Genomic DNA, 27,420 nt, shown 5'->3' on the forward strand with positions numbered 1-27,420 from the left:
GATCCTGATATGTTTAAACTTCTTTTCACTGCAAACTTACCCTCAACACAGATTTAGAAATCCAGCAGAGATTCTTCCTGTGGCAAAGATCATTTCAACTATGTTTCCAAACATTTCTCTTTACTTCAAGCTTCCATTCTTTATATACAAGCACCTCCTGGCAATAGCTTTCATATTGAATTCTACGTCCAACTAACCTCAGCCAGAATGTGGAGGCATATTTCCAGAGCCGAATTATGCAATGTGCAAGTGCAACTAAAGCAGAGCTCTTCCTCACTCTAACTGAATCCATGTTGCCGTAGGCCTTTTGAGAGGCAGCTGGCATCGTGATTGGACTGTCCTTTGGTCTGCCTCCTACATAGGACCGGTCAATCATTCCAGACCACGCCCCCTGGCTTCGCAAAACTTTAACCCTCTATAAAAAAAAAATCAATATTGGATTTATTTTAAGATCGGCCACCTGATCCTCTCATTTTGACCATGAAAACCGACGGGGAAAAAAATTATATACAGTCTATGCACCGTACTCTGTTTGGCGCCACACTTGCTGATGACCACTTCCGGTCTCAGAAAATGAAAAACGGACCTTTTTTTCGTTTCTGTCTCTTACTGATTTTATTTTCTTGTTTTTGTAAATATAAAATGAAAATCAAAACATTTTTAATTTTCGTATATCATTGTTTGATCATGAAAAGGAAAAAACGCCTTGTATATCAATTTAAATTTTGTGCGAAAATCAAAATAACCACTCGTTTTTTTGTTTTTCAATACATGCTTTAGAACGGATAATCCATTTGCCTAAATACACGGATGGCATCATTAGAAAGTTATGTTATACTGTGAATAACAAACTTGCAGACTACATTGCAATAATTATTCTCTATTCATGAGGATTAGATATCTGTTACACTAATTTGCTTGATATGTCATATTGCAAAAAAGGACATTGTGATGTTGTAAAGAATAGTGTTGGAGATTAGCCCCTTTAACTGATGTTCTCATATTTGCGAAATTTACATTGTGATGGAACTGTTTCCTTGCAGAGGAAAAAGAGATGATAGAAAGTGCAACACCTTTTATTTAATTTTCTATTTTTCAAATTTAATACTTTATTTCTTCTTTCATTTTTTAAATGTTTGGATATCCTTGAACACTTATTTGAACAGAATATAGATTCTGATGTTGTAAAGAATATGTTGCAGATGTGCACTCATGTTGAATAATCCACATTGTGAAGCAACCCTTACTTTCACTGAATTGGAATATTTTAGAAAAACACACTGAATTACAAGACATTGCAGAACAGTGTGCTATTGTAAGACTTAACATGCAAGGCTAGACATTAACATGATTTAATAGTAATAGATCGTGATCTAAAGTGGGGGCGTTCTGAGGCGTGAAAATCCAGGGCTGAAAATGAGTCCCACTCCGGCTTTGGATCCATGCAAAAAATTACTGCAAGGAAACACCAACTCCAATGTGGAGCAATGCAGACTGTAAACCATACTATCTTGGAAACAAATAAGTTTATTATGTGCAAAAAGAAATTACAACACCCAAAAAGAACATATGAATTAAATGTGTTAAAAGCTGGCCAGGTGTTAACTTTCTCTACACGGTTCTCCATTTTAGGAGGAGGTAGGGCTTCTCAACTAACACCGTCAACATGCAGCTCACCACCAATGTTTAGCACCAGGTGACCAAGGAACAGGTACATCTGAAGAGGAAAGGACACACGGTGGTCGATGATATGAAGAATGAGCCAAATTATAAACATTCTGGATTAACGGTGAATAGTTAATGAGAGAAATACTTACCAAAATTGATGGTCTGAGTAGTGGATCGGGGTTTTTTGCAAACCGATGTAGACAATGATGAACACAGGATGTATCAGATAACAGGCAAAGCTAATGTTGGAAAGAGGAACCCAGAAACTCAGTGACAAGAGCCTTTTGATAAAACCTGGAGAAACAGAAACACAGAAATACAGATTAATGTGAAAGCAGCAGTGACCAAAGTGGAAAGGTGACCATCACTGATTTACGCCATGAAAAATTACTCAAATATTGATTGAAATTAACTTTTTAAAATTGTATTTTGTTTTTCCTAAAGGTTTGATTTGGTTGCTCCCTGCTCCTAGTTTACCTCCGTATCCCTCTTCACAGGCCAGTATGATCCAGCTCACAGCCAGAGCCCACAAAGGTCTATGCAGCCCCTGATACAGAGCGTGAGGAAGAGACGGATGATCTGGAGTCTCCCTGAGGACGAAGGCCAGTCCAACCAACAGAGCCATGACGGACAGAGAGCAAAACCAACCAAGAGCTGCCTGCCACTGGAAAAGCAACAAGATGGCATCAGCACAGAAGTATGGTAGCAACTTTAGGCTTGATTATAAACCAAAAAGTTATACATATATGTGGTGTTTTCAATTTTTCTGAAGGGATAAGCCAGAATGTTGTCACCTTTTGCTTTAACAGCTGGTCTTTCTTTGTTGTCAGGTATATTCCGGTCAAGATGCCTATCAGAAATGGACCGTATCTTGTGTAGGGTTTCACATAGTAACACAAAACATAATTCTCAGACGTCCTGGAATAAAAACAAGGAAATCACTTAAAAATCTTCAAAAGAAGAGATGCTTACTTAACATCTAATTCACCCTACATTTCATGTATTAGCTATTATTACCTCAGTCCAGTATGGTATGTGTGTGTGTAGTTCTATGTTTTTCCTTTGTAAACTCATATTATTTGAGCTGATTTATTATAGACTCCTTTTTTGATTTTATGGCTTGTGCAGTTACAGATCCACAAGTGGGATGTTTGGTATCTTACATTGTACCTCTTAAGGTATTTACATTCTATCATCACCACACTTACATCGTAGACGGCTGAAACACTGGTAGTTGCATGATTGCAGTGATAACAGAACTGGCCACAGTGGTCATTAACAATAGGCCTCCAGCCACAACCACAAAAACACCTTTGTTTCTAAAGAAATCAAAACAGAGTGGATAAGTTTGCAAGGTTAAAGCTGCTATGATGTATAATAACACTAGAGATGGCTGATGATTAAAAATGTAGTAATCTGTGGAATTAAGCATTATATTAAGTCATATTAAAGGATGTGAACGTACAGTCGGTAAAAATAGACCAACAGAGGAGTGGTGGCGTAACACTGGAAGTCTAGAGACAGGTACCATGTCCAGGGAATGCACTGCAGAGAGATTTGGAAATGAAATGTTAAGAAATAGGTCAGTAATCTGAGCTGAAATACAGCATGTAGGTACTGGTTAAACTTACTATCTCATGAACTGGGAGGAGATTACTGATCAACAGTAAATTAGCCCACCAGTACGCCTTACAGTCCATCAGTGTGTCTATAATGGGAACCAGTAGGGTCCCCACTGGACCAGAGAGATGAGGCCGATGGTTAGACACATAATGAAGAGGTGCAGTGGCTGAATCCTGCAGTGGAGAATGAAAACAGGCAAATAAGGAGAATTCACGTAAGTATTGTATCTGGATAAGATCTCACACATAGTATGGAGCAAATCTCATGAAAAAAACAACAATCCAGACACATATAAATACCTTTTGATCCTCCTGAAGAGATAGTTTGCAACCAAACCTGGGCTCAGTTTGTCTTCAGCCCTGTCGATGGAGCCCAGCAGCGATCTGGCACTCAGCAGACCCCTGAACACAAAGCTCACCAAAGTTAAAACTTACAGTGAAACACATATAAACCGTGGCATCATTGTTTCAGTCTCACCCCAGCAATAAAAAGGTGTCTACAGCCAGAAAAACAGGTCCGCTGATGGTGAGCACATACAGGGGGCTGCTTTCAACCGTTTTCTTCCAGTTTTTGTAGTTATCTGCAAAAGAGATATTTAAATAAATTAAACAAATCTGTGAGTAACTGGAGACACACAGATTGCTTGTATCCTCTCCTACCGATGTGTTGATTACAGGGAACTGAGCAGAGTGTCCACAGATGATCCACAGCAGGCTGAGGACACGGATGCCGTTCAGAGAGGAGTAGCCTCCTCCTGGGATGGATGAGGAGGCGCTGAAGACGCCCTGGCTGGTGTTCTGCAGAGAGAACGCCTGAAGACATCCGAACACGCAGCTCCGAGGAAAACACGGTGCAGTGGGGCTGGTGTTGTCTGCAAGTTTTGATTTATTGAAGCCTATTTTTGCACAACATTTTCATAAATCTTAAACCATGCGCATTACACTGACCGTTTCCCTCTGACGTGCTGCTGTTGCCGTCACTGCTGGATGAGTTGTTGGTGTTCAAGGTCCCGTAAAGGTTGAGGCCAGGGCTTAAACGGGAGGACTCCACTGTAGGACTGACCTCTCTGTTCCGCTGCCATCTTATTATAGCTGTGAACAGCGTGGCTGCAAGAGGAACTGCTACCATTATACAACACACAGACCTGCAGGAGTGAAGAAACAAGTCAGTGTTAAAGTTGACAGACACAAAACATAAGATGAAGCCCTGCTCAAGCAAAGAGATGATCTCTGTGTTCAGTTGTTAGGAGAGCACACAGGAGAGAGAGTCTAATCATACTGACAGGCAGGTGACATCAGAAGCATCGGGGGCAATTGTTTGGGGCAAACAGTGAGTCATGATCATCTCCTGAGTGGACTGGTTGACCAGGATGGAAGGTAAAGGAGGAACAAGGGACATCTGACCAAACCGAAGTCTGTCTGTAAAAACAAGGTAAAAACACGTAAAGCAAAAGCAGAGTACACTTGAATAAATCCAGAGAAAAAGGAATTTAAAATCACTCACCGTACAGCACCAATATCTGCACCTCCTCTTCCCTGCAGGAGTCAGGAACACAAACACCCACAAAGTACTGAACGGTTCCCTACGGTAGTGAAAAGCACTTGGTTCACAGTCTACTTTTGTCACCTGATACTGTGTAGTTATTTAGACATTTCTTCATTTTTTGCTGTTACCTGCCTCAGGAACACCTGGCAGTACTGGCCAGAGAAGCTGGGACCGTTGGCTGAGCGGCACTGCTGCAGCAGACCGGGCCGGTTGGCGTTACCTCCTTCTACGTTGCTCCCCATCTTCCCGAATGAATCGTACACTGACAATACACACAGGAAACACAACCATGGATGTAATCACCCCCGAAAGGCCTTTTGGATAAAAAGAGCACCTTAATTATGTTATCTTATGTTATAGGTTAAAATAAACATCTGGAAAAAAATAATCTATAAAAGCTTCGAAGTAGGGCCTGGCACACTCATTTTGATTATAAAATAGCCACAGGCACAATAAAAAAGTAGAATATGTACAAATGAAGCTTTAAGTGTCAGTTATACAACTGCTGTAAAAATGTAAAATAAGAAACTGTGTACACATAAAGTAAAACAAAAATCTATGAGTTTTTACAGACTTTAAAAGGAGTTGCTTCACTTGATTGAAATCCTGCCTCAATGGCGACTCTAAAATACTGGAAGCCAAATGGAGACCAATTGTCAATAAACATTTTAATGTTTCATAACTGATACAAGTCTCTCCTTCAACGTTATGAGGAAACTCAAATATTTAATGCCCTTTAAATAAAATAATCATTTTTCTTCTTTTTAAAAACATATTTATTCACTCTAATGTACACTACCAGTCAAAAGTTTGGACATACCTTGCCATTCAGTGTTTTTTTTAAAAATGTATTTATATTATTTTCTACATTGTAGATTAATACTGAAGATTAACACTTTTATTATTGACAACATAATTCCATATGTATTATTTTATAGCTTCGTGTGTCCAAACTTTTGACCGGTAGTGTATGTTATAAAATATCAAGTGTCAGACTGTCGAATGTGTCTTGTATGTTAGGTGATGTTCATTGTTGTACTTTCTATGCCTTAATGCAGTGGTTCTCAACTCTGTTCCTCAGGACCCCATGTCCTGCATGTTTTAGATGCTTCCCTGCTCCAACACACCTGACTCAAATGATCAGCTCGTTATCAGGCTTCTGCAGAGGCTTGATAACGAGCCTAATCATTTGAATCAGGTGTGTTGGAGCAGGGAAGCATCTAAAACATGCAGGACATGGGGTCCTGAGGAACAGGGTTGAGAACCACTGCCTTAATGTTTGTAAAGGTTTTCTCCCAAAAAATGACTTTCCTTTTTAAGTGTCAAGCAGTCAAATGTGGTTACTGTAAAACTGGAAATGGACAAGGCACTTGGGGGGGGGGACATTTAAGGGTACAGTGTGGTGGATTTAGTGCCATCTAGTGGTGGTGGTTTAGATTGCAACCAGCCAACAATGAGTGAGGGAGGAGAGGAGATGCTGACCATCTCAGCAGAAACAAACAAAAACTTTACCTCTGTCCAAGAAAGAAGAGCAAACATTGGTGTTGAATGTCGTCTTGTTATCTGTCTCTCCAGTTTTTCACTACAACAGTTCATTGTTTTAGTTTTGTAGTTTGTGTTCAGCTCCATCAGCAACAACTATGGCTTAGAACTAAAGTCAGTGCAGACATACCTTAAAGTGCAACCATAGACTGTGAGTGCAGAACTACTGAGGACTCCATGCAAAAAGCAGCAACTTCTCTCATAAAATACTAAATCAATACATTTATTCCATCACTCAGTGTGATGTCATTTGTGTAATTCACTCAGATCAGTGTGTTGGTGGCTACTTTGAAAATAAGTTCATAATTAAGTAGATATTAGGTCTTGAAGGCAGGTACAGGACTGCACTCAGTTGCTCTAATGTAGCTATCAGCTTTTAAATGTAGCTTGAGGCTTCAGGTATGTGCTAACCAACAGTCATTGTAAAAAGTAGCCTATAGATTCTGTGATAAATTACAGAGGACACGGTTCTTGCTGACTGCAGATATTCAACCTGTTGTGGACTCAGTGGAGCTGTCAGAATGTGAGGCTTCACTGTGAGCTTTCTAATAATTAAAGTCAATCTGTATCCAAACAAGCCACCCTGCTGTGGGGAGAGTGTCATTTAACCTGTGCTTACAAGCCCAGTTTAAATTACACTCTCCCCACTACTGAGGTCTGACAGGACCGACACAAACTCTGCTTATTATTTTGGTTCATCCAATTTTCCTCCAGCTCTCCTCTGCTCAGCAGTGACCTTCACTTGCACGAAATATCCTCAAACTGTGGAAGAGAGTCCATGATTTCATAAGCAGTGACACACTTCAGTCCAATAAGTGGTAATACTCTCATATCAGAGAATTCTGAGTCAGCTTAAAACTACCAGGTGTCAAAATTTACCTTGTAGGTGACTAATCTGGTCTGGCCTGACATGACTTAAAAGACCTTTGACCAACTCCAGTCACAGGCATGATGTTTAAATTCAGATTTTTGTCACCATTTGTAACAGAATAGGTAATACATTCTGCTGTTTGCTGGCTTGTTTAAACAGTTGTTCTTTGGCTAATTAAACTATTCTGATATATATTTTTTAAATTGCTTAGTAAAGTTTCTTTTCCTAATGGCTTTCAGTTTTATCACACTTCATAAGTCATTTCACTGTTCAGTAAAATGTGTACAAGGCTTACAGTCAGGCCTGAAAATACTCATATCCCCAGCAAATTTTAACTTAAAGTTACTTTTAAATGTAAATAAAGGCTGAAAAGTTATTTTTTCCACAATGATGCCTCTTGTACACCATCTTATTGTCTTTTGGGAGACACCTGTGTCATTTCCAACAGAAAAAAAACTTGAAAAGTAACTTTAAGTCTTTAAGTCAAAATTTGCTGAATAATGATTTTGGGCTTGACTGTACATGTGGTTAGCTGATGCTGAATCAGGGTTATGGAATCACACCGCTCCACCTTGATCCTCAACACCAGATGGTCTGGGATCCACTTAAAAATGATGATGTCTCTAAACTTCAAAACAAAGGGTGAAGTCATCATTGCTACGCCCGTGTTAATATACAGTTCAGCTACTGTCTGTGCTGTAATATGTAATATGGTACAGTTTGGTTAGTTTCCTGGACTCTGACGCTGCTGTGTTATCAAGTGATGTCTATTTGGAAAGTACCTGTAGAGCTTTAAATCATTTCAGTTTAAAACTGTGTTTTATAACAATAATAATAATAATAATAATTTGCAAAGTTAAAAAGACAAAAGCTAACCATTTAAACATGAGTTGAAATATTCAAAGTGAAATTACAGGAAATTAAATTAACAAAAACATAAACCTGAGTAACTCTCATAACATAACCACATCCATCATCATCATCCTTATCACTGCAGCCATTTAGACATCCTTATAGTTTGTTTGTGCAGAAGTTACTACTTTATTGCTTTGGATGACTTTTACTTTGTTGTTTTTTTGAATTCATCTGCTGCTAAAATGAGCTCTTACTTTCAGAGTTCAGTATAACTGGCCTCTCTTAAAGGTCAGCAGTCCCTGTAGTCTAAATGAGCCAGAACCTCCCCTGCCTCAGACACACAAGAAAAGCCTTACAAAAGACAGAAACACTTACTGAGAACAGCGTACTCCTTTGGCTTGTCCTGGGTAATTTCCCAGAGGAAAGTGTTGGTATCCTTCATACATCTTTGTGACACAGCTGAGGCCTGCGTATTTTCCAGCTCTGCACTGCCTCCCACTAAAAGAAGAAACGAAACCAAACTCAGGGCCATTTTAGGACCGACTGCACCCTCTTAGTGAAGACGATGCTTAAATAACATAGGAGGGGACATCATCATCATCCAGGGAGTCGCGTGAAATTCATTTCCCACGGCTGGATTGAAAAACTGCTCTGGCCGCTGTGGCTCGGCCCCACCTGGCTTTCTATGTCAGGTGTGAACAGGATTTGGTTACGTGAAAGAGGATGGAAGGTTAACACAAACATCTAGGCTGTGATTTTGTCACCACACAGTAATTGAAGTGTATGACTGATAATAATGGTTGACCCACAAACAAGAAGGGGCACAGCTGTAATCACTGAGCTGCCATTTAAACGGCAGAGGAGACACTCAGGGAAACGTTTCCACTTGAAAACCTCATTTACAACTATTACAACACACTTTTCTACTGCATTAGTTTTTACTGCAACCACTGGTCTCAAGATAAATGATGGTGGAAGAAACACCACAGATGGTCCAGTAAAAAAATAAATTACCACAAAGATTTTGTCCACTAGAGGGAGAGCTTGTTCTACAAATCTACTTCTTGCGATTTCACCAGCAAACAATCTTTTAAACAACATTTACTGGTAAGAAAATATGATCTAATCAATTTTGATTTTGAGATGATCACCCTTTGAGCATCACTATGCACACTCAATACAAAGATCAGATTTGAGTCATTTTGTTCCAGTGTTAACAGAGCTCTACTGTAAAAGTTTACATTACTTTTAAATATGTTCTTTTTCTTTGCCACCCGGTGCAGTGAAAGTGGAGCCCAACTTCTGAGGTCGACACACAGCCAGACTGTGTGTCTTAAATTCCATGTGTGGTTAAGTTTAGGCAACGACTGCAATTCACGTGGGAGTACTAATAAAGTTTATGTGGCAAACTTCAAGCAGCAAACCACAAAAGAACATTTTGATCAGTTTCGTTTATCATCCGTGTTTTAGGTGAACTGATAAATGTCACTCTACCTTCACCTCTGTCCAAATCCCCGAACCTAATTAGACATTAGTAACTTGTGTTTGCCATGGAGTGTAGTGTGGCAGTCACTCAGTTGTTTTAAAGCTTAATAAGACATTAAAAAGTGCATGTTTGACTATACCCCGAGACTTTCAGAGCTTTTTGTAATTTAAGTTGTATTCTGATTTATTGGTTAAGGAAATTTGTCTGTACCTTGTTTATACTTACATTTACACAGTACTTTTTATACTTATACTCTTATACTTATAGCATTTGCATTTAAAATTTAGATTTGTATAGTCATTCTTTTACTGTCTTGGTGTTGCTGAACTCTATACACCATGTCAAATTCCTTGTTTGTGCAAACTCACTTGGCATTAAAGGCTTTTCTGATTCTGATTCTGCTATGAACTCTGTGGCTGTTATAAAGAAGTCACACCACACGTTACCGTATCAGAACATTGTTTTCAGATTTGCTGTCATTGCACACCATGTACATGACCCTCCACGTGACAAGCCATGATGTCAAGTTAGCTTTCTAGGCAGATTTATGGATTTATAAATCCTGTTTATTAACAATGGATATTAAAGATAATGATATTTGTGGAAAGTGTGAGTCACATTGACTCTGAACATGTGCGTACCAGGGGCAATTCTAGGATCAGAGGTTTAGGGGTGCTGAGCACCCAGCGGTGCCCGGCCCAGCAAGATAAACTTCACTGTTTTGTACATGCAATTTCATTCCCACATTAATGAAAAAAAAGCGTAACACTTTTTGGAAAATTCTGTGACTAAACCATCCAATCTGATAAAGTTTATTTAAATGCTGAGTCACAGGAATGCACTGGAATCATAAAAGAAACGTATCGTAACCCTAGTTTGTGGGAAAAGACGACTCATTTAGATACAGCAGCTCCTCAACATACACATAAACAGCATGTATGTTCTGGAGTAAACCAGCCTCCTATACGGAGTTCCAAAAACACCAAAAACGGACCTTGGACTAATTTTTTGACTTTTATTTGAAATGCGATGCACAGCGTCTCTTTCCCTGGTCTGCACTCTCTCATCTCCCAGAGTCTTTCAGTGTTCTTATGCTCCTTGTATCGTGAAATTAATCAAATAGTAAAGCATAAAGATAATTATGAAAATGTAATGAAGACGTCCTGTTTAGATTGAAGTCCACTGATATCTGTTAAGCATTTAACGTGTGTAGAACACATAACATTCATGACATATATGTAAAATTATATTGTGAATGGAATGCTTTTCTTTGTCAGCTTAACAGGTGCTGTTTTGCGTGCCACTATTCTGTTTTCTTACCTGGTTCTTCCTGACCTTGTGCACTCTCTCCTCGCCTTCCTCTTTTTCATCTCTCCCTCATTGGATTGACAATCATACACAAAGAGATTATATTCAACTAGATGAAAAATTACATAAATGTGAAAAAATACCAATAAGAATACAAATAAATAAGGTCCTGTCTCGCTCTTTGTACTGTCAACCTAAAGGAAAATAACAAAACAATGCATTTTACATCTAATAAGAGATATAAACATTAATACATTGATTCAACTTACAACATTACTCTTGATAGAACATTTGATCTTACACTCTTACCTGAACCTGGCTCTCTCTTTTTTTTGGCGGGGGGGGGGGGGGGGGGGCAGTCTTATGTCCATGATGAGGCTGTCTGTCAGTCTGTCTGTCTGTCTGTACACACATACACAATAGGAGTTATAATGTTAATGGGCATCCAGTCAGCTAGCTAGTCAGTAGAACTTTGGATTTAATATTAACGCATGCACTGACACAACAGCTAGCTTCTCTCAGTCCAATTCAAACAGACACTGACCACCTGTAACGTTTGCTAACTAGAAAAAACGTCAGCTAACTCCTACCTAACAACATAAACAGTAACCTATGATTAAATTAAGCAAAAATGAGGACTTGTAATGATAATAATGTGTTGGTATTGAGTGGTAGCAGTGAAGAATTGTGCCACATATCCTGGTTTAAACCAGATACTTACACCACTACCGCATGCAACCATCCTGCGAGGTAGCAGCTCTGTGCAGGTACAGGCTCAGAGAGCCCGCGTTGGGAAGTTGAGCGGGATCAAACCATTTTTGAGGCAAGATAGGGGGGTGCTGTATTTTTTATTGTTAAAACATTACGTATCAACTAAGTACTGTATGACTTTTTACACTCTTCTGCTTTTTTTTTTTTTTAAAAAAAGGACATGCAATACAAAAATAGATTAAAAAATCTCTCAAATTTTAGGGGTGCTGGAATTAAATTTAGGGGCGCTTGAGCACCCCCAAAATTGGGCTAGAAACGCCTATGGCGTAAATCCACCGGTTTATTGAAGGAGAAAAGGGAAAGTGACTGAAAATAGCTAGTTAAAGCAGATTGGAAAACGAAACAATGAGCTGAAAATGAAGCAGAGAAGAGTGAATATTTTCTACCAGTTCATTACTATTGCTTACTCTTTTGATCTAATATTAAAATAAAAGTATTGGCTACTACAGCTTTAAAATTAAAGAAAAAATATTTTTGAAAAAGGAAACATATCCCACTGGCTTATTTAGTGTTTAAACAAAGCCATCATGTGCCCCTAACCTTAACCTGTTGTCTTCATTTACAGGCACCAAAAAATGTTGTTTCCTTGTCTGAAAAAAAAATTAGAAAAAAAAATCTGCAAAAAATTCTCCAAATTTCAATAATTCCTTAAAAGTTTTCCTTAAAAGTTTTATAAAAAATATCCCCCAAATTTGGCAAGAAGATTATTGTAAATATTTTCAAAAATGAGTAAAAATCCTCCAAAGAAATACTAAAAATATCTAATTATATAATATCTGATTACATATATATCAGTAAAACTTCTAACATTTTCTTTAAGAGCATTTAGGGTACAAGCACATTTGTTCATATAAAACCAACACTTATTACTCAAAAGAATTAGATTTCACCCAGTTTTTATCAAAATAAAAGCATGTAAACTTCCGTCTAATAGTGTTAATCATCCATGACAACATACAAATGTAAGTGTGAATGACCAGGAGAGGATTTCTAATATATTTCCATAGAGGAGAGCTGATGTCTCGTGCGTGGTGGACATCAGGTCTCATCTCTGGCAGGTTTCATCGTTTATTGACATAAAGAACAACTTTGTACACAAGCGTCAGAAATGTCTAAAAATGGCAGCAGCAACAACAGCAGCAAGACACATTCTAATCAACAAACAATTCATAGACTGCTCCTCACATGCAGTTTTACAGCGCAAGACATTTAGAGTCTCATCGTAGAAAAAACTAATGTCCAAAACTGAGTGATATTGTTTGGAAATGCTTGAGAGTCATGTTCATTTAACTGAACGGCTGAGTTTACATTCACAGAAGTTTTTGTTTAGTTTCTAAGTTTTCCCAGTGTTAATCCTGTCAGTGAACATTCATTATCATCATCATTATTATTGTTATTATTCCACATTAACTAAAAGAACCACAAACTGAAGAAATGTTAAAAAGTAACGGCAGAAAATGATAATGTTGACGTTGTTATGAAATACAGGGACATTACAATTTTATTGTCATTGTGCTATAACAGAGTCACACTAAACGCTGTAAAGAAGACTGCTGTTCAACAAAAGGCAAGTGCTTTGAAACGTATATTTTTAAATATTCAGGTAAATAAACATTTTTAAGTCAATTTTAATCTCAAAGAGCTGCCATATATTATATATTAAGACAGGAATGAAACATCAACATAAAAAAAAATCACAAAATCCTTTACAAAATACTTTTGCAAAAAGCCAATTTGGCCCATGTTTGTTTTTTAAAGATATAATAATGTTTGACATATTCTTTTATAAACCTGGGAGCTTTCAACTCACTCTAAATTCTTCCATATTTCAGAATTTTGTTTCTGCCTTTGATATGTTAATGACAATAACTGGATAAATCTTCACCTGGTTGTCCTCAAATCTATCTTCAGAAATGTAATTTTACTTCAGCTCAGAGTTACTGCAGAGTTTTTCTTACGGGATCAGTTATTTTCAGGACCAGAACTAAGGTCTTATTGGAGAAACAAAGTTTCAGAAAGAAATACTGCAATTTTCAAAACAAAGGTTAAAGTAAACTTGAAGCGTCCACAGTTTTATGTAGTTTTCTACCAGACATTCGTTGGACCTTAGCAGCATTAAAAGTTCAGAACACTGCTGAGTGCATGAGGATTAATCCCATTATAATGATATGTCCACACATTATCTGGTCCTAGTGAGAAGACAATAATGGAAACTATTAAAATAAAAGGTTCTTCTAAAAACAAAAGATCTACCAGTATTCAAGGCCTATAGAAACATCTCTGTGTGTACAAAAACTATCTTGTTCAATTTACTAAAAGACACTTATAATGACTTTGCTGTATATTACACAGTTTTGTGTGTATATTGTATACATATTGTAGTACACCACATATACATCATGTATCTACAGCTCAACCACAGCCAACGGAGGTACTGCAGGTTTAACAAACCGTGTACGTTTAAAACAGGGTTGTTTAAGATGGAATGGTTAAAAAGTCTCACTTTTCCGCTGCACTCAGTCTCTTTGACCTAATGAACGCCATCCCATGTGTCCTCATGTGAGTGTTCAGGTTGCCCTCCGTCTCAAACATCTTCCCACAGACTTTGCATTTGGTGTTTGGTGTCCCGTCATCGTTCTCGTCTGTAACGTCCAACTGGTTTTCTCTTTGACTCTCTTCATCTCCTTTGCCCCGTCCGTTGTATCGGCCCAGACCGTGCGGTTCCTTCAGCCGATGGACGATGAAGAGGTGTCGAGCCAGTGAGCGGTGGGAGGTGTAACACAGGCCGCACTCCTGACACTGGTAGGAAGAGCCGTCTGACTTGTGCTGAGGTATGTGCTCGTGAAAGGCGGTGACATCTTCGGTGGTGAAACCGCAGACGGCACATTTGTGGACTTTGAGGATGTTCACCTTGAGCCTCTTCAGCGGCTGCGAGTCGGAGCTCCTGGAGTTCAAGCCTGGAGAGCCCTCACCGTCCTCTGTCTTCCTTTTGGGGCTGAGGCTCTGGGAGGAGATTAAGTAAGCTTAAGATTGACAGGAAAAACAGCTTTTTACAAAGATACAGAAGTGTGCAATCGTACCTTCTCCTTATCAGCTAAAGCCTCCTTATTATCAGGCTTCGCAGTCTTTCCTCCTGCATCTTTAACTCCGTGCATCAGCTGAATGTGCTGATCCAGCAGCACTCTTTTGGTGAAGGGCTGACTGAGAGCTGGACAGTGCCTGTCAAAGTACAGAAACCCTATCAGAACCCCTTACAAGCAGAATTTGTTTTCTGTTTTCTGTGAATGCATACAATTTGCACACATTTTATTCAAGAAGGACACAGAATTGAACGTATGAGATGCGATCAGAAAGCGATGGGACTGTTTAAGTTGCATGTCGAAGACATGCAACATGTATGAGCAGTAATGTCACAAGTCAGGGGACCGCAATCAACAGTGGGACCTGTACTATGTATGTTTGTATGACCATTGGAAAGCAGTCTTCATGTTTAGGAGGTGGGTTTGTTGCGAGCACCAAGAGAACAAACAACAGTTTCTCCAGAAGCATGCCCATTGTTTTCTTCTGGTGCACAACCCAGGAATTTGCAAGGAGTAGTCCTAAAGGTTTGAGCTGTCAAGGCAGAGTTCCAGTGTCCCATCCTGAAGTGTCTGAGGGAGAGCATTCAGCGAAAATAACCTGAACTGCAACACAATGACATATGAGTGCTCTTTTACATTGTGAGCTCTGTCACACCACAGTAATTGCATGTGGGATCTTTTTTGGCCACAACAACACAATTATTACTCCCCATCTAGCCTCCTCACCAGATTTGACTCTCTGTGACTTCTTCATCTCCCCCAAAAGGCAATTCAAGTGGAAGGATTGTCATCTTGGCACAGTTAAGTGAATTCAGCACTCAATCCAGAGGTCCCTGACACATTTACACTATGGGATTTCCAGGGAGTGTTATATGTCTTTCAGGAGCACTGGGAGCTGTGTATCAGTACAGAAAGAGACTATTTCGACAGGGATTGCAGCAAAACTTACTTGTAACTCAATGTGTGATAATTTACAGAGTGCTCGTTAAGTGCAGACAGTTCTATGTAATTCATGGTTTTGGGTGGTTACGATGCTGAGCCTAAAATAATCAGTGATCATACTCACGGGCAGGTGTAGACCTTCCGGAGTCCCTTGTGTTTGAGACGGTTGTGTCTGCAAAGACTGTGAGAGGAGCTGAAAGACTTGTCACACTGTCGACATGGGTGTTTCTTCAGGCTCTGGAATAATGAAAAGGAGAATGCTTTAGATACCTAGAAAACAACGTCATCTCTTTTCCAAAGCAGGAATCATGCTTCCTTAAGCACAAGGGGGGCTCATGTTTTTCTTCTATACTGTTTGCGTTGGTTTTCATCCAAACTTGCTTTTAACAGGACGATTAAACCTCCTGTCACGTTGGTTTACATACGGCATAGTTGACATTTGGAAGGAGCACTGTTGATCTGCTTCTCTGTATAAATGACATGAGACATTTCTATGTATCTTCAGAAACATACCTCAAGCTCTGTCCTTCTATACTGTGTTTTCTTTTGCATTGCTGAGCTGAATCTAAAAAAAAATCTAAAAATCTAAAAAAATTACCATGTGACACATTAAAAACTTCCAATGAGAGTGATTTCAAACCTTCACCTTGCCATGTTCTCGCCTCATGTGCGCCACAAAGAGCTCCCTGGAGTTGAAGAGGCTGCTGCAGTCTCCACACGTATAACCTGAGCTGGGAGGACTCTTCAAGTCTGCTGAGCAGTTACTGTTGGTTTTCTTCAGCGGTGAAGGTGAAGCCTTCTTTTCTGTCTTCTCTTGACCATTGACGTTACCTCCATCCTTGCTGTTATTATTATGGGTGCTGTTGCTGTTGGTGCTGTTAGAATTGGTGGGCTTCATGCTGAGAGGGAGGTTGATACCCAGGTTTGGTGGACCCTCGATGGTCTTCAGGGTTCCATGGATGGCCTGGAAAGCAGCAAAATAGACCCTGTAATCACTTTCAGACAAAAACATCGAGTTACTGATATGAATCATTTTTATGCCTACCTTAATGTGATCCAGCATGAGCTGTTTCTGTGCATAGTGCATGGAGCAGTCAGGGCATTTGAAGACTGAAACTTTATGATTGACAACGTGCTGGTCAAAGTGTGTGTAGAGCAGCGACTGGAGAGTGAACACGGTATCACACATGGAACATTTATAGATCAACCTGAAAGACAAAACAAAACAAGGACAAAAAACAATCAATTCATTGCCAAGTGTAAATGACGCAAAGGAAATAAAAAGAAAAACTGAAGAACGCATTTAGAAAATCCCAGCTGTTACTGAGCAAATAAACTGCTAAAAACTCCATTACAGTTGTGTTCTTGCACTTAAGTTGGTTTTAGATAAAGATATGAACAAACACATTGCAATGGCTCAGTTCAGTGAATATTATTTGGCATATTCAATTTAAATCTTGAGGCCCCATAGGAGCCAAACCCCCCGACACATCAGTGCAAGGACAGCTGCACTTGAGCAGCCGCATCATCAGCACTGCAGATGATGGACGGTGTGTGAGTCACTGAAAGGTTGCCACGTGGAAAAAACAAACCCAAGTTAAGCCACCACATCTAAAACCCACATATACTGTTACTGATGAAGCAGCAAGGATGACTTTCTACAGAAAAAGGAATTAGACATGAGTATTAGGTTACATTGGTGTGTGAGTGTGCGAAAGAAAGAGCATGTCGATGTGTGTTGATGAGTAGGCCCATTTGCCTCGAGAAAGAATCTACAGCTTTGAATGACAGTTGGAATACATTTGAGTAGATGTATTTGCTGTAGGACATTAAATGTACAACAGATTTATTTTAAATTATGATTACAGTAGATAAAACACGTAGACCTACTTGGGCTCTGCTGCCTTCACTCCAGGATGCTGTGTGTATGCATGTGAATGTGTTCCAGGTGCAGACTTGAATGCCATCGGGCACAGAGGACATTTATAGAAGACCTCACAGTGAGTATTCTGGATGTGGGACTTCAGAGTTGCGACATCAGCAAAGATCACACTACAGTGGATACAGCTGGAGGGAGAAAGAATGAAGAAAGACGGAGAAAAAGTGAGAGATGGCAAAGGTCAAAAGATATTAAAACTGAGAGAAGTCAGTTTAGCTGTTGGGTCTCATTTAAGATAGTCTATTTTCATTTACTTGATTAGTGCCATCAAAATGTAGCATGGTTAAACCTGAGAAAGACTCCTCTTAAAGGTGTACACAAATACGCCTAGTGACTCCTTTGTTCTGAGTTAAGAAAATCAATACCACCCATGTCTGTATGTAGAATATCAATCTATAGTCAGACGGTGGCTAATGTTGCTAATCATGATTTCTGGAAGCAGGACGAAACAGGTAGTCTGGGTCTGTCAGAAGCGGAAAAAAGTCTCCCTATGAACACTTTTAAAGATTAAAGTGTTTTATCTTGATGTTGTGTAGATGGACACTTGTCATGCTAAGCTAAGCTAACAACTTGCTAAGACACTGAACAGTTATATTTTCCAAAATGTCAAAAGATTCCTTTAAGAAAAACATCGGCCTTTTGACATACATGTGCATGAAACATTTTGGATTTTTGGGGGATTTTTAATTTCTTGTTTCAGGGTTCAAACTATCTTTCTTTTTTTCCCCTTTATGTCACATTTGTGCAGTTATGACGTGAGTGTCATAGCATATTGTAGGACACTGCAGATTTCAACATTAGTGCAAACTGTTCATTTCATAACAGTTTGATAGACCAGGCGCCTAATTGGACCATAATTGCTCATTTTCATTTTTAATGGCTTGTTTCTTGGGGTGACTCCACATGAAAATTGCATCTGTCCAATTTTGTCCAATAAATTTCATTGTGAGTAATATCACATAATGTAATAATAACTGTAATTTAAGATGACATATGGCACTTTGGCAGAAAAGCAAGAGCAAAGGACATTTAAGACAGAACATGGCTATGTACTGAAGAACAAGGCTCAGCATTGTGATATGTTTTTGACAAACTTCTGCTTTGAAAAAAAAAATCAAGGTCTCAACAGATGTCACAAATTGGAAAATACAACTGAGTAAAGCTGCTTTCAAGTTTTGCAAAGTATCGTATCTGTCAGCACAACAGCACAATAGAAGTTGTGGTAAACTGACCGGTAGCCGACTCTTCGGGTGTAATGCAGGCAGTTCCTGGTGACATGTGACTGGAAGTGGACAGAGCGACAACTGGCACCACACTCGGGGCAGATATAAGGAGACTTGTGCTGGTGGATTCGCTGGTGTGACAGAAAGCTGCACTGATTTGGGAGAAGCATTTGACAAATAGTGCATGTTTTCTATAGGACAAAAAGAGAAGAGAAAACATAAATGATAGTGCCATTGTCTGACATTCATCATGTGATTAATAAATCAGGTCAGATAAAGACAGGATATCTCAATTTAATTTAATTTATGATAAATCATGTTTTGTTAATCAGATTAGCTTAGCTTGGTGGATTGATCTGAACACTAGTGTGCCTTGTTTGCTGTTTCGATGGAGAAGAAACCAATTGAAAATGTACCTTTAAAAACAATTCATTGATTTTACTAGCAAATTATGAAGCAAGCATTCATGACACCATAAGGTTTCGCTTCCACTCGCCACTAAGGGGTAAGAATTTTAAGCTTGGATCTGGCTGAAATGCACCTTGACGACATACAGATGATTTTTCTCTCCATTTAATATGTAGAAAAGCTTATATAGAACATATGTATTGCAGATAACTGTGATCCCATTCTTCCTGGTCAAAAAGAACATGGCAGATATTCACGCTGTCATTCTTCCAAGGGCAAATGATGTCACTTTTACTATTCATGTGTGCGGGGCTTCTCACTACAGATATCTACAATTCAGTTGCAGATTCAGTTCACATTGTGGGTATGTGTAATGGAATTATGATGAGTAATAATTTCACTTTTAGTTATTGACAGTTTTACTCTAATCATAATTCTAGTTCAAGACATTTTTAATTCTCCTTAAATCCAAGGTATCTATAATGTCCCTTTTAGATATCTCAAGTTTTAGCTATCATATCTTGATTTAAAGTTTTGACTTATTGAAATGATGTTGCAGATATCTGTGATTACCTCGGAAGATACAGCAAGTCAGCAGAAGAGGCAAGTTCTAAAACATTCTATAGCACTGCAACCGTAACTGCATTTGAAAAGCCAAAACATAACAGCTATTTAGTTACTTTTGACCAAAAATGTTAAATGAATGGAGCTTTTTCTCCATAAACACCTTACTGATAAGCTGTTCCTATTTCACAGCATGTTCTAATGATCTTACCCCTCACCGTAACCTGATTACTTCTGCTAACAATGTTAAAATTTTTCTGTGCCAATATCCAATGGCAGCCTTGCATTAGCAGCATCATGCACAGCTATTCTGACGAGACACAGCCATGTTTGAAATATCTTCAACTTATTTTGACAGGACAAAACTGAGTTACAGATATCTCTGTAGCTTTTTCCACAATATGTAGCAGTTCACACATTACAAACACACACCTGAGCACTGGACTCCTGTGCTTGCTGGTAGTGCATGGCTAGCGAGCTGTCATCCTGGAAGATTTCGTTACACTCCAAACATTTCAGGCTGTGTCTGCAGAGCTTTGATGCATCGTCCTCCAAGGGCATGGCTGCCACAAGAGGAGCACTGCATGGAGCTGAAATTACTGTGGCTTGCGTCCCACCACCAGAAACTTTCCCTTGGATTTGACCTGTGGATGCCTGCACTTGAGAGGTGGAAGTGGTGCTGGTGACGATGGATGGTCCTGATGAAGTCGATGTACTGATCATCTGATCTGCAGGGATGGGTTTTAGGATTAAGTGAGAGCACTGCATGACCACCCCTTTGTCCTTGTGGCCTCTAGCATGAGATAAGAGGCTGCATTTGTTGTAGAACACCAGACTTTTGGCGCAGTGGTTGCAGGTGACCTCGATTCGGACACTGCGACGTTCGTAGTGCTGTGTCAGGCTCTTCTCAAGAGCAAATGAGTCTCCACACTCCAGACACTTGTAGCCACGTGAGGGTAAAGAGATACAGGCGGAAGTTGGTGGAGAGAGGTTTGGAATGTACACAGGGACGGGATTCATGCTACTCAGGACTTTATTGAAAGCATCCACTACTGAACTTTGAGAACTAGTGAACACTTGAACCCTGGGGACTTTCTTTGAGGTCTGGCCAGCGAGAATTGTCTGTTTGGCTTGTGATTGTTGATGCTGGACCTGTTTGGAGGCGGACAGAGCCTGCTGGAGATCACAGGCAGCAGAGGACACAGCTTGAGGGAGAAGATTGAGGTTACTGAGATGGACTGTCTTTGGCACAAGTTTGGCATTAGCCAGACTGGAGGCAGGTACCATGACAGTCTGTTGCTGGATGGCATTAGCAGCTTTCAGGATTGCACTGCTGGCACTTTGCACTGATGCAGCAGGAATGACTGTTGCTTTGACTGTAGTGTTGTTGGCCAGCTTAAGGTTGATAACTTGTGAACCAGCTGTCTTGACTGCTGAGACTGGCAGGAAAGCTGTTGCTACAGGTTTAATAGTCATTTGCTTGGTTATTTCAATAGAGGGGCCTCCAGCGGTGGCTAATACTGTGGTTGGCAGAGAAGGCCTTGTGGGAGACGAGAAAATTGCATTAGTGGTTGCCATGACAGATGAGCAATTTTCTCCTTTTTTCAGACCATCAGGATCAAACTCTGGAAGGACTCGGGTGACAGTACGCTTGATCTGTCCAGATGAGGTTTTGATTGTTTTTATTCTGACCTTTGGGATGACTGGGGTTGTGTCTGTGTTTGAGGAGGGTGAACCTTTGCAGCTGCCCTCACTTGTGACACTAGATGGGCTTTCTGGCTGTCTTGTTAGAGGCTTCTTTGCAACGTCTAGAGATGACTCTAGCTCCTGTGGGTTTTCTGGAGCTTTGGGAATATCAGTGGCCTGGATGGATTCTTTCTGCGTTGTCTGAGAATCCGAAACTCCCAAATCTGCAGTACTAGCCTTTTTGGCACTGAGTGCTGCAATGGCTGCTATGCAAGATGAAAGTTTTGTAGAGGATTTGGCTTTAACCTGGGGGATACTTGACACATTTGCAGGTCCTGAAGACTCGCCGGGTTCCCTGCACTCTTGATTTCGAGACTTGTGGACAGTTTCATTGACTTCCTCTTCAGACAAACTTGATCGTGAGGGATTGTTAGACTTACAACTTGCAACAGTTCCATTATTATTGTTGTTGTTGTTGTTGTTGTTTTGATCAGCTTTTTGATCTCCATTTGTTCTAGGCTTATAAACACTGGCCACTACAGGAGATTTTGGATTGTGGTCCTCTTTCTTTGCAGTGGGCTGAAAGTAAGTCTGACCTCCTTGCTTGTCCATGGGATCATCTACCTCAATCTTATCATCATCATCAAACTCTTCAGCACTAGAGATTGGGCTAAACTGATTGAAGGTAGATGATTGGTTGTTGACTTTCTGTCCTTCTTCTCTGGGAGGTTTCCATCCATTCTTAGTATAATGAGTACCAGGTGGCATTGTGGGTAGCAAGCCATTGTGAAGTCCATTACCGACAGAACGATGGTGAGGATGGGAGTGGAAATGCCCATCTTTCTCTGAAACGGTTCCACCATGCTCACTGGTGTCCATGTTTCGGATGTTCTTTACAATTACACTAACACCAACGTCATGTGGCGCTGAGGGGTTGTGGGCATCATCATCAGTGGTTGTCATGGCACCACTTGGTTGCTTGAGTTGTCCTTCATGGTCGTCTTGATGGCCAGATTCAATAGCGGCTTTAGGATCCACCATGTCGGGGATGTCGAAGGCCGCCAGCAGGTCATCGAAGTCTGGCGTCTTCATATCTCCCATGTTCCTGTTCCTGTTCTGATGAGGAGATTACCTAGAGAACACAGATGAGTTGGAAAAATAAGTAACTATGTAGGTCTTGGTATCGTCATTTGCATCTTTATAAGGAAAAACTCCACACAGTCTTAGTAATAGTTTGTATAGTTTGTAATAGTTTGTAATAATATCAGCAGATTGCATTGCTCAAAGATTCTATAATAGAAAGGTTCGTATTCTGGCATATATTCATGGCAAAATTTTGAAAAGTTGACCAGTTGGTTGGCTGGCTGGCTGGCTGGCTGGCTGGATGAATGGATGGGTGGATGGATGAATATGTAAATAACTAAACAATTTATGTTAATCACCATCTATCATCATCCCCATAGTACTTGCGGTTCCTTAGTTTTTAAGGGCAGTGTGTGTAATGCTCTCCCAAGTTGAAAGCACAGATTTCAATCGTGTCTCGATTGAAAGGTGTTTGATAAAGATTTGATTTGATTCTGCTTTTTATTTTTTCATCCTCTGAGTTGTTAACATGGTGGAGTGTGATGCTGGGACATGAAGTCAACAATTCAGCAAAAAAAAAGAAAAAAAAAACAGTCATCGTGGAGAAAATCATACATTTTGGATGATGAAAGTGTAAATAATCCAGCAAAAATGATGGTAATAACAAATAGCAGCTGTTCAAAGCCTAAAGTTTTAAATGAATTTGTATGAGGATTTGTTGTCAGAGGCTGTATGTACTCTCCAGTCAGCATAAATTATTAATAGTGCCCTCTATGTTTCCTTGACTGCAGACTGTTGACTGCAATAGAAGCAGTTGCTCAAGACATTTCATAACATGGAGAGAATCAGACACTGATGGCACCAGCGAGTCTGTAAAAATAGTTAAAATGTTTAACGCTGTAGTGGTGGATTCTGAAGAAAATAATCTGTTGGTATTTTGTCAGTTATAGCATATGTGGTGGATTTGGGTCTGAACATGCTAACACTGATTCCAGCTTTAGTTTTGTAGTTCCGTTTGTCTCCACATGGTGTGCCAGTGTCCACATAGAGTACAGCCTATAAAATATCATGTAACCATAACGGTCACTGCTCTCTGGTGCTTGATATTTCCTTCACTGCTCTTTCCTTGTTTGTCTTTAAATTAAAGTGCAAATCACTCTGATGGAAAGCCCTCCTGACAAAAAACCGAGTCCAGCGGACATGCATTATATGCATATAATAAGTTCTCTATGGCACATATGTCCTTGTATCTGGTAACCTCATTGACCTGTTTCAGAGGAAACACCAGGGAGCAACATGCTGTTCCACACAGGGAGTAGATGTGACATTTTAATGACATTCAATGTAGGTACTCAGCAAAACATTTCCCCTCTTCCATCACTACATGCACCCAATACAATATGCAACAGTGCTATTGAAGTCCACTTTAGATTTTCTTGAAAAGCTGCTGATGGAACACTGCAAGATGACGACATTATACCCCGCCTGCAGAGAGTTTCTCTTTCTGAAAGCATATTTTGTGATGTGTAATCAGGAAAATTATGGATCTGGTCTAAGTAATGCATTTAATATAGAGATCATGATTGCACTTTTCCCCTTCAGTATATAGGCACTCCTCAGATGAATTTAAACAATATGTTAGCTGATTCTTGTTGGTGAAGTATGGGTGCTTGGGACAAAAGGCTCTGCTTGTACGTGCAGCTAAACCAGTGCTGCTCTTTGATCCAAACACAAGGCAACCACATCTGCACGCACAGACCCACATCCCACATCCCTCAGCTTTGATTTTGAAAAGCAAAACATCTCAGTTTAATCCAGATGATTGGATAGCTATAATCGTGAGGCTGACTTAAATAAAATGCTAGAGAGAAGAGGAGATGTTGTGGAGAGAGAGACAAGGGGCAGGCAACAAATGCAGTGAGGGGAGAAAAAAAATGGCTGCTGAGCTGAGTGAAGCTGCAGCAGAGAGAGAGAGAGAAAGGCCTGGTGGAAAGAACAGCTAGTCACAGCCATGACAGCCAGAGCAGCCTGACGTAGACAGTGAATGAAGGTTAAATGCAGACAAATATGAAAAACACACAACACAGAGCCCATCTCCACAACAACAGTTTAATACACATGCACTGCTGCCATCTGAAATCGACGCTCTGTGCGGCAGACTACAGTCTAAGTGTGTGTAAAAATAATAATGGTGGAAGCATGCAAGTGAATCAGCAACTCCTCACCCTCTTGCCTCCGTCCCTCTCCAGCCACTAGCCAAACCTTCTTTCCTTCCTGCCTTCCATCCTGCAACAAACAGAGTCACAACACTACTAACCCACAAAAGCCATCCACCCCACCCTGCCTGGGAAAAAAAAAGTCTTCCCAACCAGGCGAAGGCCCAGAATACAGGGTCAGGTTACATCCAGGGATGTGGTGAGTGCTGGTGGTGGTCCTGGTAGGGATTGTCCTTAGTCATTCTCTGCACCACTAGCAGCACACAGACATATAAACAGACAGATAGATCATGCTCCTGTAAATGTGTGTGTGTGTGTGTGTCAGGCTGCAGATTCACAGACTCCCAGCCAGCCACGTCCCCCTGCCCTCGTCCCTTCCCATATCTCCCTGCTCCCCTCGCAGTGAGCCGTGCTGCGTAGCCCTCCGACATCCAGCCAGCAGCGAGCAGCAGCAGCAGGGTCTGCGCCTGTGCCATGGTAGCCAGTGACTGAGCTGTCCAGGGCTGCCATGGAGCAGCCCGGGCTATCTCTATCCCTGTGGAGCACAGAGGCAGCATTGTTCTTGTCAGCCCTCCGTCTGCCTCAAACCGGTTTCAGCTGGTTCCGGTCACCTAACATAAAGCTCTGTGCTGCAGTATGGCCTCAGAAAACACACAGGCGGCAACTGCAGCAGCGTGCCCACCTACCAGGAAGCAGTGCCGCATTTTTTCACCAAACTATAGGTGCATGTTGTCAAATGGGTTGTGTAAAGCTGGAGGTATTTTATGAACAGGTGGAGGCAGGGTTAGAGAAGATGCACTAGGGTGGTAGCTTGAAAATAGGGCACAAAAATACAACAAGGACGCAGTGTTTGGTTGAGCACAAGCACCTTGACATGAACACAAAAACAGATAAAATGGCACCATGTAAAGAAAACATTATGTTATGTGAGGTAGGATTTGAGAATAAAAAGGCATAATCCCTGATGATTAAAGCAACTAATGCACAGAAAAGAAGAAGTTTAGATAATCCTGATGGTAGGAGAACTTCAGTGTGGTATCTTGGCCTGTTTTGAACCTCATAGACGGTATGTTTCCACCCAAACATGACAGCAGTCTCTCTGCAATCTTTCATGTCATGCATAGCTGCATTAACACCCACCACTGTGATACAAAAACAAAGAATGTGAATGAAACAATCTTACATGAGTATATCTGGGCCACGCATGCACCTCCTACCCCAGATCTCCATCACCCACATGCCACCTCTGCCCCACATCCACAGAGACACACATACGCATGCACTTCCATGCATATATACATTTAGAGGTAAATGTGGCATACCCTTTGTCAGAATTTTTTTTTCTCCACTCAGAGATATTCAGGGGCAAAAGTCTTCCTGTCGAGGCCTCAGCACCTGCCTTTAGTTGGCCCTTCCATACTTCAACCTCCTACCTCCCCCTTCCCCACTCCTTCCCTCCCCCTCCCCCCGCTCTCCTCCTCCACTGGGTCAGTCCTAGGTTTTAGTCCCAGTCCAGGCCTCGCTCTCTCCTGAAGCCCCCGCTGCCGCCACCACCGCCACGGCCGTGCATGAAGGGACGGACGGAGAAAGGGGGCAGTGTTCAGCAGGCGAATCAGGCCTTTTGTCTCTGCCTGCGGAGGGGGGTGAGGGGACTCTCCTCTCTGGCTCTGGAGCAGCAGCTGCTGGTGCAGAGAAAGACGAGAGAGAGAGTGAGGGGGATGGAGACGGAGGGAGGTGGGGGAGATAGGAGAGAGGAAATGGAGGAAAAGGAAATGAGCAGGAGAAGTGTATAATAAGGGCTTGGATGTGAACCCCATGTTCATATTTCAGGCCTTTGCCACAGGGCAATATCGCTCAGTGATGGATGTTAGTGTGCAGATAAACAAGCCTTGATCCTGCACATTTTTATTCAGTGATCAGTCGCATAATACAGTATATTACTGACATAGCATGTAAATAGCACAGGCCTCTAGGCCCAAACACCCCTCTGCATACTCTGAGCAAGGTCACCGAGGCTTGTGCCAGCTTTTCTGTTGCTTACGATGGAGGTGTCCTGTACTTTGATTGTAACCCTGCAGCAGGATTATTTAGGGCATAAGAAATGCAAGAAATCACATGTTTACTTCTAACAATGTTCTTATAACGGAATTGCAATGCATAATAGTAAAAATACTGTAGCATGAGTTGTACTGTCCTGATGTGATTGTTCTATGCAGCATTGTATGGACACAGAGTTAACACATCAACAACAATCTGATCAATAAATACAAACTATGACATCACATTGCAATACGTGTGGTGCAGAAAAAGGGAAAAATATTTCAGAACCTACCTGGAAAACTGCAGAGAGAGGCTTTCAGTAGAATAAGACTGAATCTCTTTGGCCTGCCTCCAGTCCTTAATACATTTGGCAGACCTAGCCAAGGCAGCTACGAATGCTGCAGCATAAACCAGTTCTCCTTCATTATGCAAAGGACCATGCCAGATTTATTCATCAGACAACACAAATGCATTTTATACACTGCAAGGGCAGCTGGAATTGAGCATATACATGAGAAAAGGCCCTCATGGTGCCTCCTGCCTCTCTACACTGTGACAGATTCAGTGCAG

General features: G+C 40.7%; 2 protein-coding genes across 5 annotated transcripts; both read right to left on the reverse strand.

The window, feature by feature from the left end:
- Positions 1 to 1,507: 1,507 nt before the first annotated feature.
- Positions 1,508 to 11,224, reverse strand: oacyl (O-acyltransferase like). Its single transcript, XM_051938598.1, is given in 18 exon segments — positions 1,508 to 1,686; positions 1,688 to 1,717; positions 1,814 to 1,962; positions 2,146 to 2,332; positions 2,463 to 2,586; positions 2,877 to 2,987; positions 3,134 to 3,213; positions 3,300 to 3,382; positions 3,385 to 3,464; positions 3,591 to 3,692; positions 3,769 to 3,871; positions 3,926 to 4,162; positions 4,239 to 4,435; positions 4,574 to 4,709; positions 4,795 to 4,873; positions 4,965 to 5,098; positions 8,480 to 8,602; positions 10,911 to 11,224. Coding segments are annotated over 17 exon segments (1,974 nt in total). The 5' UTR covers positions 8,547 to 8,602; positions 10,911 to 11,224; the 3' UTR covers positions 1,508 to 1,611.
- Positions 11,225 to 12,656: 1,432 nt separating this feature from the next.
- Positions 12,657 to 27,420, reverse strand: znf532 (zinc finger protein 532). 4 transcript variants are annotated; one of them, XM_022221442.2, is made up of 11 exons: positions 27,143 to 27,420; positions 26,133 to 26,489; positions 24,820 to 24,880; positions 20,258 to 22,643; positions 18,863 to 19,044; positions 17,582 to 17,758; positions 16,737 to 16,899; positions 16,338 to 16,655; positions 15,816 to 15,928; positions 14,750 to 14,888; positions 12,657 to 14,672 (listed from the first exon to the last, which is right to left on the reverse strand). In XM_022221442.2, the coding sequence occupies exons 4-11, from the start codon at positions 22,610 to 22,612 to the stop codon at positions 14,169 to 14,171; spliced, it is 3,951 nt and encodes a 1,316-aa protein (XP_022077134.2). In that variant the 5' UTR covers positions 22,613 to 22,643; positions 24,820 to 24,880; positions 26,133 to 26,489; positions 27,143 to 27,420; the 3' UTR covers positions 12,657 to 14,168. The 4 variants fall into 4 exon arrangements, with proteins under 4 accessions (XP_022077134.2, XP_051794547.1, XP_051794546.1 ...); XM_051938587.1 differs by lacking the exon at positions 24,820 to 24,880; XM_051938586.1 differs by lacking the exon at positions 27,143 to 27,420 and having other exon boundaries at positions 24,820 to 25,345; positions 26,133 to 26,259.

This window comes from Acanthochromis polyacanthus, chromosome 18, assembly GCF_021347895.1.
Source record: "Acanthochromis polyacanthus isolate Apoly-LR-REF ecotype Palm Island chromosome 18, KAUST_Apoly_ChrSc, whole genome shotgun sequence".
NCBI classification, from domain to species: Eukaryota; Metazoa; Chordata; class Actinopteri; family Pomacentridae; genus Acanthochromis; species Acanthochromis polyacanthus.

Bases quoted from the DNA above. Each gene is read 5' to 3' on its own strand.
- znf532 (XM_051938587.1), bottom strand. From the start codon at position 22,612: ATGGGAGATATGAAGACGCCAGACTTCGATGACCTGCTGGCGGCCTTC. The intron at 14,889-15,815 runs GTGAGTATGATC...GTACTTTGACAG, and splicing joins CGGAAGGTCTACACCTGCCC to GCACTGTCCAGCTCTCAGTC. The intron at 14,673-14,749 runs GTACGATTGCAC...ATCTCCTCCCAG, and splicing joins CTTTAGCTGATAAGGAGAAG to AGCCTCAGCCCCAAAAGGAA.